The 10,981-nt window shown below is 42.0% G+C and overlaps 1 protein-coding gene across 1 annotated transcript; it reads right to left on the reverse strand.

Annotated features, from left to right (window-relative positions):
• Positions 1–3,701: 3,701 nt before the first annotated feature.
• Positions 3,702–10,675, reverse strand: MGST1 (microsomal glutathione S-transferase 1). The gene is made up of 4 exons (XM_014870068.2): positions 10,567–10,675; positions 8,279–8,428; positions 6,371–6,465; positions 3,702–4,344 (listed from the first exon to the last, which is right to left on the reverse strand). The coding sequence occupies exons 2-4, from the start codon at positions 8,402–8,404 to the stop codon at positions 4,098–4,100; spliced, it is 468 nt and encodes a 155-aa protein (XP_014725554.1). The 5' UTR covers positions 8,405–8,428; positions 10,567–10,675; the 3' UTR covers positions 3,702–4,097.
• Between the last annotated feature and the right edge of the window lie 306 nt (positions 10,676–10,981).

The following is a 10,981-nucleotide window of genomic DNA, read 5'->3' on the forward strand; positions in this document are numbered from 1 at the left end:
ACAAAGCTAACAAAAACGAGCTGTGGTGTGTTTAAAACCTCAGTTTAGTGTACATATACACCAGAGAGAACCAATGGCACAGAAAAGAGTGAATCAATGCCTGTTTTCCCAATGAATGAGGATCACACACCTTTCTGGAAGTCATGCTGGGACTGAACTAACAGCAGAAGGGCAGCCATCCCATGGCATCTTTTCCACTAGAGGTCAGGCTGAAGGAGCTAATGATCCATTTTAGCCTTCAGAATCTATGACTGGGAGTCACTAATCAAGATTTGGAAGCCTGAATATCACTTAAAGTGAATCACAAAGAGGTATTACATTTCTAAGTGTCCAACAGCCAGAGATATTTAATCATGAGAGTATTTTAACACATGTCAATACAACCTTTCAGAGAGCACTCGGTGCCATCTCAGTTGGCAGAACAACATTTGGAAAAGAGAAAAGTTCTTAATCTTCAACCTTGAAATGAAAACTCCATTAGCTTGAATAATGACAGACAACACTTTAAAAACTGTATTCTAAAAGTTCTGCTTCTTCTTTTTTGCTCTTAGAAAAGACATACATTACAAGCATTTTCCATTAAAAAATCTAGATTGAATTTGTTTCTGTAAATAACCAGGAATAGACACAGCTGAGCAATAATTGGCTTCAGGTAAATAGAATTTTTCCAAACCCCAGAGTGATTTGAGTTAAGAGCCCAGGCTTTTCTTCTTCTGTATTTTGATGACAAGCAATTCCATCACTTACAGAAACATTGACCCAGCTTCTTGAAATAAATACCTCGAAGGCAGTGAAACTCAGACATGCACTTGTTTCTGAAAATTCCAGGAAATGTTTAATGTATCATTTATAGTTTTAAACACTTTCTTCATTGTGACAGGACAAAAAGTCATGATCAAACAGCAAGTCCTAGCTCAGAGTTCTTCACCAGCCATCATCTCTCTCAACAATTCAGTGCCTTCAGTGCACGTGTCTGCAGCCAGGAAAAACCAGCACAAAGTCATTTTTCCCAAAGGCTTGTAAGCATTTACCCACACAAACAAAAACTAAACTGAGGACTTGCTCCTCAGGTTTACACTTCTGAAAACAAAGCAGCCCAAGAAATTCCCTCAGAGATGAACTCAGCTAACTAGATTATGTCATTTTATTTATTTTATTATGGCATTTTGAGGTGCTTCGTGGTCAACTGAGCCACAACAAAGACACACAATGTACATGGGAGAAGAACACAAAATGCCAGGAGTGATGAGCAGAGAGAAGAAATCCAGTAGTTTCTCCAGCTGTCCAAGCCTGGTGGTGAGAGTTAGGGGAATAATGAACAGAAATAAAGCACAGAAGTTGATGGTCTGACCTGTTTTCACATGGCTCCCACAGAGCAGCCCTTCCTGTACTTCCACCAGGTCAAAGAGAAACATTCAGTTCTTCTGATGATTTTGCAAGAGAACCTGATACTAGCAGTCTGAAATTCATGTACATGTTTTAAAAGGTGAAAATTCAGTTTAGCTGAGTAATAAATTCAACTAACACTCTCCTTCTCCTTTGCTAGCTCTCCTGAAATATGCTAACCTTTCAAAATGTACACCTGTACAACAGGCACAGTGCACCTCTACAGGGCAGGGACCAGAGAAATGCAAGAGCTGTGTGACAAGGACCACTCCAACACAGTTTTTATGGAGCTGGCAGTCAGTGTTTGACAGAATCTGGTAAGGCACATTTCCCAGATTGAGCACATACCCCACCCAGATGCACAGATGGTATTTGTGGGAGCAAAGGAAAATAAAATATAGGTTTAAAATAAATGCAAGAGAAACACAGAATAATATTGAATCACTCTAGGTATTTCTAAGGGTTTCCATTTATCTTTTCTACTTCTCAGCACATAGCAAGTGTATGTTCTGGGCTTTGAAACCACTGAGCAAATGGAAGGGATTTAAAACCAGTTTTGTTTCAAATACAAGATCACAGAGTTAAAGACAGTCCCCAGGAACGAGATTTCTGTACAGAAACTTGATGCAAAAGGAGCTGGAATAGGCCTGGCATGGACAAGCAGGCTTGTCTGAAGAGCTTTTTCCATGCTCAAGGAGAGGACTCACTGCTGCTGCTGCATTTCAAACAGGGCCCTCTGCACACTCCCTTTGTTCTAAATGGATGGACAGACACACAGCTGGGAGGAAGAGGAAAGCTACAAAGTAGTGAGGAGGAAATAGAGCTTTAGATGCTGTTATCATGATAGAAGGAAGCCAAAGGAGCCGCAGGCTGGCTGTGACAATGGCTGGTTTGGGACACAGCTCCAGGCTGCAGCCTTGCTCCTCCACCCTCCATCACTGGTCCTTTCAAACCAGAAGAGCTGGTGGCTTTGGTTACAGCAATGTCATCCAAGACTCTCAAGATCTCATAAAACCTAACAGAGGAAGAAGGAACAGGAGGAAAAGAGCACAGGCTGGAAGTGGTGAAGAAACACAAAATGTTCCCATGTTTCCTGTTGGAGCCTCTGCTAACCCAGAGTTGCTGCTGTGAGCTTAGTCTGCCATGTTAGGAGTTGAATTTCTCCAATGTTCAACTTTCAATCATCTCCTCTCATCCTCCTTCTAGAGGATCCAGCTCTTTGTTATTTTACTCATTAGTTAGATTTAACTTTTGGTAAATCAACGTTAACTTCTTGATTTCAAGATCCACCCTCTCTTCTTTAAATTGCAATAAAAATCCTCTTTGGATTAAACCATTCTCTCTGAATTCTTCCCCATTCCTCCTGCCACCCTTTTGAGTTGCAGCCTAACATAACACTGCCCCAGCTCCCACCTCACAACTGTGGGTATGTAGGAAAGCCCTCTAGTTTTATTTCTTGCAGTTCAACAACTCCCATACAAAAAGCCAAACAAAATCTTTGACATGTGGAAGCAGCAGTGAGAACTCTCCAGCTCCTCTCTGGGCCATCCCTTAGGGGCACAACTTCTGGGCTAGGAAAAAAAAAACAAAGGTGGTGACTTCTGCCGTTTAAAACTTCTCAATGACCAGCACACTGCAAATAAAAACATTTCGGGGTCACTTGAAATCTCGTGATATTTATTTAAGCCAGAGCTACTGAAGAACCCCAAAATAACCAACCAAACAAAGAAAAGGCAGAGAAAATTCTTTAAAAGAATGTATTTCAAATTAACACATCATAGGAAGATGTAAGCAAAGAGCAAAATTTCCTATCAGAAACATATTTATGACAATATGACACACAAACTAATTATATATGTGCATCTGAATTACTTGATAGCTACATTTGCAAGTGTCACTCATTTTATGCTGAATTTATTCAAAAATGAAAAAAAAAAAATTCCTCTACAAAAGGTCTGCACTTTATCCAGTCATAAAAATTACATTTGCAGGAGCCCTAACAAAAATAATTACTTCAAATTTTTACCGGTCTCCAAACAGAATTTAGCACAAATATTTTCTTTCTTTTTAATCTATTCAACTGAAAGAAATGGAGCTGCAACAGTTTAAATTTTTTAATCCCAAAGTGGATTATACAAACATTTTCATCAAAGATTTTTTTTAGAACAAGGCTAGCATTACTGGTTATATCTTATTATTAAGGTAAGCTTTCTTCAGAGAACTGTATGATTGGAATCTCTTCCTGATACATAGTGACATGCTATTTGCTGGCTGCAGTGAGAAGAGTCAAAATGAAAACAAAAATACAAACAGGCTTTTTTTTAAATCTTGTCTTTATTGATTTAGACTTCAGAGCTACAGCCAAAAATAGTGCATCTGTAGAAAATTATCAAACACTCTATCAATACAGCATCATCTCATGTTTAGAATTGTAAGCACTTGACAAATTGCAAAGGGAACATCCAATCTAGTATTTGGCAGTGGAACCCATGCACAGGGAATAGAGGGAGAAGGGTTCTTTTTCCTCCAAAAAAGAAACACTTCTGAACAGGAACAAAAAGGTTTTGTTAAAAAAAAAAAAAAAAAAAAAAAAAAAGAGAAAAAAGAATTCCAGTTACCACAGAAGACTCAATGGCTCACTCAAGACATCATGGTACAGTGCTGGGAACTTTGTGTGGAATGTCAAAGGGGACACAGAAATGACAGCTCTGCTACAGGAGCCATGCTGTCTTCAGGACTTTGTAGGCCATGGAGAAGGTCACTGAGTAGCCAACTGCCCACGACAAGCCTCTGCCAGGCTGGGGAAGGGGGATCAAGTAGGCAAAAGTGTGAAGGATCCTAGCCCCAGTGAAGATCCTGAAGTGCAGCAGGGCCGTGGAAAGCTCAGGGCCACTCAGAGCATACAGCAGTCCAATGCCAACAAAGGGGACAATGTTCTCCAGGTCGTTCAGGTGGCCTCTGGAGAAAGAAGCAAAGTTATTTTCAAGTGTTACATTCTGCTGAATAAACCACTTCAAGCCTCATTATTTTTCAGCATCTTACAGACCATACTATTCAACAACTCTTGGCTTCCTCTGCAGAGGGGATTTGATTCAGCTACCAAAACAATTCTGGCATCTTCACCTGCCATCACTCTGGTGTCTCCTGCTGCTGCTGCTCCACATTTTTAAACTTCTGATCTTCTGTATGAAAGGTACTCGTTTTTCCCTAGGATCTTGATAATATTAAGGACTTACATGAGGTGTCTGAGTGCACCTGGGCATGCAAAGTCAGGGAAGAAGAGAGGTAGCTGTTTTCTTGGAGCCTCTCTCAATTAACATCAATTAACTGGAGAACTGTGACTGAAACTATTACAGTTCATGGCCAAGATTGTCTATTCTAATCCCATAGATCCACTCTGTGTTGTCCATAAAGAAAACATGAAATATCCTCCATAGGAACCATTCCATCAAACGTTTATGAAGTTCCATCATCTTGAAGAAGATTATTTTTGAACATCTAACAGGTGTGACTGCTACGCTTTTCGTTCATTTTCTCCACTTTGAGCACTAAAATAGCTGAAAAAATGTTTGAAATTTTGAAACCATAATATAATTTACTAAAAATGTGTTGAGACTGAACTCCATATCTTGAAGTGTTCTCTCACACCCCTTCCTAAACCTTCCCAGCTCCCTACACCTCTTTAGATAAATTATACTTCCAGCCTAATTTACTGATTGAAACAATGCCTAAGCCTTACTAATGATGTCAAATTTCAGAGCCAACTGGAATCAGGTCATGGCACTGTCTTGCAGCTGCTTTTAGAATATATTTATCATTACAAGGAAACATGTCCCTCCAGATTTTTTATTCCAATTCCCCATAAAAGTACTCTGAGGAAAGTAATCTTTTTTCTTGAAAAAAAAAATCTTTTTCCCCCATAAACTGAACACATTCCAATCACTTATATAAAAGAGAAGCCATGCTAAATTTATGTGACATTATCTGGTGCCATGAAGCTTGCAGAAGAAAATACAGAAAACTTCCACTAAGAACCACAGCTGGGAGGAAAATATGAATGCTGCAACACCAACACAGTAACTAGAACCAAGCTGACTTACTAGGTCTGGGGATGTCTGAAAAACTCCACAAAACAGCAAAACAAGATTTGCTAATAAATTGTTTTAAAAATCTGTTCTGTGAAAGTGATTGAAGTGGTAATCATTTCTCTACCACAACAATTTGAGTTAAATGGCTCATAAAGTTAAGTCTCAACTTAGCTGGTCTCTTACAATTTACCCCTCACCATGAAAGATTCCACTTTTATGTAACACCCATGAAATTAGGCAACAATTCTCTGAACTGCTCAGGGGCAGGGAAGGAAGGAGCAAAACATCTTTACAGCCCACTTAGATTAGGCTCTTCTTTCTGAGATTTTAATCCACAAGAGGCATACAGAAATATGCTTTGTGAAACAACAGCCATGATTTGCAAGGATGCAGTGTTCTTAAATCTGCACTGGTATATATTTTCAAGTTCTTCCTTAATGGAGGTTTAAATGAGAAGAGTTCATTCTTGTGATAAAAATCAATTTAGCTTCATCAAAGAATAATCCTATGGAAAGCATTCCATTAAAGCTTTCCTTGTTAGCACAGGTGTATCAAACAGCATCCCAAAATTTATGATTTTGGAAACAGAAAATTTTGCCATGAGCTACATCAACTTATGGTCATATTTTACAGTGTTCTCACAACTTTGCCCATGCAGACAAGACCCTAGCCAAGAGTTTGCTGTTATAAGCAGACAGTGGCTTATTGTTTTTAGAATGCACACTGAACATTTGAATGTGGAATGGTTTGTTCATTTAAACTAATTAATGTATTAGATTGCTACATAATGGACCATGAAACACACACAGGCTTGACAGAGAACAGGGTGGTATTAATTCCTTGATTTAATATTATTCTGTTATTTCAAATAACTTTTAAAGGTTCCTGTGTATTACCTGCGTACACGTTCAACATCTGGATCAGTCCTCAGGTATTTCTTAGCATTCTCCCCTTTTCCAAATGATTCTGTATCTTCTGGGTTGACAAATGCCTGTTCCAAACACAAGCACACAAGTGACATTAGCAGCCAAAATGTTCTATCCAGTCCAGGCAGCTTGCTATAAAGGCCACTCTTTACCAAAGCCTCCATAACCTCACTTTCCTCACCTGCAGTTAAAATCACAGGGAATGACACAATTGTTCACTGCATTACTGCTTTCTTCAGCCCAACCTGCACACAGCTTGTGTGCTGACAAATTCCTGCATTTAGGTAAAGCCTTTTGTGAGGTGGACAAGCCTGCAGTGAAGGCAGCAGGATGACTGAACACGGGCACCTATGGGGTACAAGGTCTCAAGTCTCTTTTTCACCATTCCTGACAAATTATCTGAAAGTGCTTTTGGATCCCTTCCTTCTACACAAGTCTACACAGCAATAATATCCAATTATTCCCATTCTCATTTATGATCAAGGAAGTGTCTCCCTTTCCTCTTAGGTACAAATTTTTACATTTACACGACCCATTATTACCTCAAAATACTGCAAGACACTACTTGAAAATAACATTTAATTCAGGCAGTGCAGACTGCAGTTGATTTCTCTGCTGACACATGAGTAACATATGCATTCTGTGAACTGCTCAGGCTAGATATAAGATATAAGTCAAGAAAATCTTTTGATTTTAGGAGAGCTACATGATTGCTTTCCAGGGCAGCCTTGATCCCTATTTGTGAAACATCCTCAGCCTCAGAATTCTAGAGGTGCATTAACAGTATCATCAGCAACACTTTACATTCTCTTACTTCACTCCTTTCCTTTTTCTTCCAAGATTTTTTTTCTACATTAGATAGAAAATTAAAATTGCTATTTTTTTCTGTTTGTAGTATTACTAACACAATGAAACCAAGCCCTCCAAATTACTGAAGGCCCCATTGTCATGTGCATCCACCTGGATCCACAGAGCAGCTCAGCTGGGCTCTCCTGCAACAAGCAGCGACAAAAAGCAGCATTTCAACAAAAGGACTGCACCAAAATCCTTGAACCACCCAGAGTCTTGCAGAAGCAATCTTATAAAAACAGCCATGTGAGGCTCACTCAGGGCTCTTTCAGCCCAGGACCAAGTGTTTCCTACAGAGGCCATGAGAAAATGGCTAGGAAAGATCAAGAACAGGGCAAACACAACACATTTCCCATGAGCACTTTTAAAGTAGACACAGCTTCTACAATATTTAGTAAACCTCAGTGGAGCTTTCATATTTTTTATCTAACCCAAACATCAAACCATAGATCTTCATATACCTGCAAATGTTTCAAGATATTTTCAAAACTGAAAATCCAATTTTCAATTGGAGTGCTTCTCACTCTAGAAAAACAGTAATTTCTTTTCAGATAGTGACCTACCCACTACAATTATTAGGGAATGCAAAAAGCTTTTTAATTACTGGATGAAAGGGCTACAGATGAATAAAAATCTATTCCCCTCTTCTGACCCTACCAGTTGGTTATTCATGTAATAGGGCTCCATATCACACTTTTGTTGCTTTATAAATGGGGTACCCTGGACATGAGCTTTCTGCAGAAGACAATGGAAATGACAGTTATGAAAAACTCTTATTTAAAAATAACAGAAATGTTTTAGAAGAGTAGAGTGAGACAAATGCATGTATAATTTAGTGTCATAATTAGGTTAAAAACTTCATCCAATTGAGACCAGCAGAGCAGCAAACTCAGAATCTCTCCAGAACAGAGAGGAGGAAGCAAGTGAACAGCAGCAGTATTTGGAAGCTGAAGAGACATAGCTGTGATATCTCTGCATTTCAATACAAATGTCAGTCTGTTCTCCCAGGCAGCATTTCCACAGGATTACCTTCCTTGTGATCCTGAAGTATGCTGTTATCAGACTCATCAGCATCATTTTTATAAGAACAATGCCTGCATAAGTAGCATAAGCCCGGAAGACTTCATTGTCAATTAACTGGGTGGATTTGGCCATTTCTCCTCTTCTCACTGACGACCACTAAAAAACATTAGAGTTAGTTAAAGCTAAAATCGTTGCAATCCAAAGTTCTGACAACAACACTGTGTTAACAGCCCTTGTTTTTTAGCATCACTGCAATGACAGCATGATTTTGCAACCATGGAAAGTTTCTTTTCAAACAATTTCCCCCTTTTATTTTTTTTTTTCACAATAGCATAATATAATACATTAAGATGATAAATTATAATGTTTTGCTTCCATTATAAGTGCTTATTAAACTGTCAAGGTACAAACTACCAAAATATTGAATGTAATTGCAGAAACAACACTTAGTCACAGAAATTAGTACTCTTTTGAAATAACACAAGGAGTTAGACCAATTTTAAACCAATTCGTTTAAATTAGCAAATTTCCCTAAGCAGTTACTAGGATAGAAGGAGTGTGTGACAATGCTATGAACGCTAAAGAATGTAAAGAGGAAAATTAGTATTGCCTACCTCTTTTTGTGTGCAGAATGACACAATTATAATTGCACTTCAGCTTTCAAACTAACCAGTACCTTCCTACCCAGCAGTAACTTGTGATCAAACTGAGTTGAACACGCATTTTTTTTCCCCTTTGAGACCTTGTTCTTAACAATTGCTTTTAGCATGACTCACGGGCAAAGATTAAGTTGTAATGACAAAAAGGAGAGGACTATTTCTGCTTTTATCATGGGAGGTTTCAACTAATGAAGTCTCTTTCCAAGGAGACCGTACCAAACCCACAATCCTATGGAGGCACTACCTTTTATCAACACCACAAAGTTAAGAGGTGCTGAGGAGTGAATGCAGGTTAAAAAAAAAAAAAAGGCACATCCCCGTGCACATTCAATTTTTGCCCTGCACAGAACCAGGCTTTTGCCTCCCCAAGTGCTTCAGCCATGCTCTCAGTGACTAGGAATCCATACAGCTGGGATGTCTTAGCTTCACCAGAAACCGAAATAAATTAACATTTTTGTTACAGCGAACTTACTTTCTGTGATATAATTTTAACAATAGCAATAAAAATGTTAATATTCACTCGATTACAGTTTTAACAACCTCTCATCTTGCTTTCAGCACAGTCAGCTATTGCCAAACACGGAGAACTTGATGAGCAAAGAGCATTATTGGAAGACTTGCTCTGAAGGCACGTCCTCGGTGAGGAAGTGGGCAGGATGGAGGTGAGCAGCTGTTTGCCCACTGAAAACAAAGCTAGCCTTGCCTGGACCTGTCTGCTGTGGTGATGGGATTTTGCTCCCTCTTTTATCCTTTCTAAAACAGTGCTTGGCTCACTGGGCTTAGCACAGGGTCTATGGACCATGGGAAATTAATTCAATGTAACTTTGCCTCGTCTCTCATTACAGTCCAGCTCCCAAGACAAACAGCGACTTGGAGAAGACTTTCCTCAGAAACGGACAGTAACTGGCTCTATTCATTTTAACAATCCTTTTGAAACATTACAACAGAACTGTCCTGCCACTTTTAACTTTGTATCACAGCAAAAAGCACGCAGTGTTTCACACAACAAAAACAGATCCACAGCGTCGGAGCGTTTTTCCCTACGCTATGCTGAGAATACAGCCAAGAATGATGCCAAGCCATTGCCAGGGGACACTGTCCAGCAGCAGCTTTGGAGCTCTGCCACATCCATCCATTTTCCCCCTCTGCCCTGTGACCTCTCCGGGCTCCCACAATACCCAGGACCCGCCCCAGCACAAAATGGAAGGGCACAGAAAAAATCGGGAGAGAAAGTGCCAAAACAAACCCCAAACACGCGAGCAGCACGGCTCACTCCGGTTGCAAACAGCCTGATACACACGGCTAACAGCAATAACAAAGATGGCAATGACAATGGTTGGTCTCTGCAACCCCGCTGTGGGGGCCCGGACCCTCCCGCCGCCCCCGCCACGCGTGTCCCGGGCAGCCACAGCATCACCAGGGCCGCCTGTTCGTGCGCCTTTCAAACGCCACTTCTCCAGGAGAAGTCTCGTCTGCCCGCAGGCTCCGCTCCCAACCCAGCTGCTGATCCCCGGCCAGGCCCCGCGGGAGACATCGCCATCCCAAATCCCCCCGGCACGGAGCTCCGCGCTCCCGCACCGCCCTCCCGCACCCGCGGCGGGTTTGGCTGCCGGGCCCCGCCGCTCCCGCCCGCACCTCGGCCGTGCCCGCGGCGATCCGAGCCCCGCTGCTCCCCGGCGGACACTGCGGCTTGGCCCGGCCCGGCCCCGCCTCGCCCCGCCGGTCGCGGGGGCGGGTCCGGCCTGGGCCGCCCTCACGGAGCCCGGGCCGCCCTCACGGAGCTCCACGGAGCTCCACGGTCCCCGCCGCCCTCACTGGGCCTGGGCCGCCCTTACGGAGCTGCGCGGGGCCCTGGCCGCCCTTACGGAGCTCCGCGGGACCCTGGCCGCCCTCACGGGGCCCGGGCCGCCCTCATGGAGCTCCGCGGGGCCCAGGCCGCCCTCACGGAGCCCCCCGAGGGCCAGGGCCGGCCACGCAGGAGCGCCCGGCCAGGCCCAGAGCCCGCAAAACCTGGGAGACAGAGAAGGAGAACGTGTGAGGCAAAGCGAGG

The sequence above is a fragment of the Sturnus vulgaris genome, chromosome 5, assembly GCF_052056855.1.
Source record: "Sturnus vulgaris isolate bStuVul1 chromosome 5, bStuVul1.hap1, whole genome shotgun sequence".
Lineage (NCBI taxonomy): Eukaryota > Metazoa > Chordata > Aves > Passeriformes > Sturnidae > Sturnus > Sturnus vulgaris.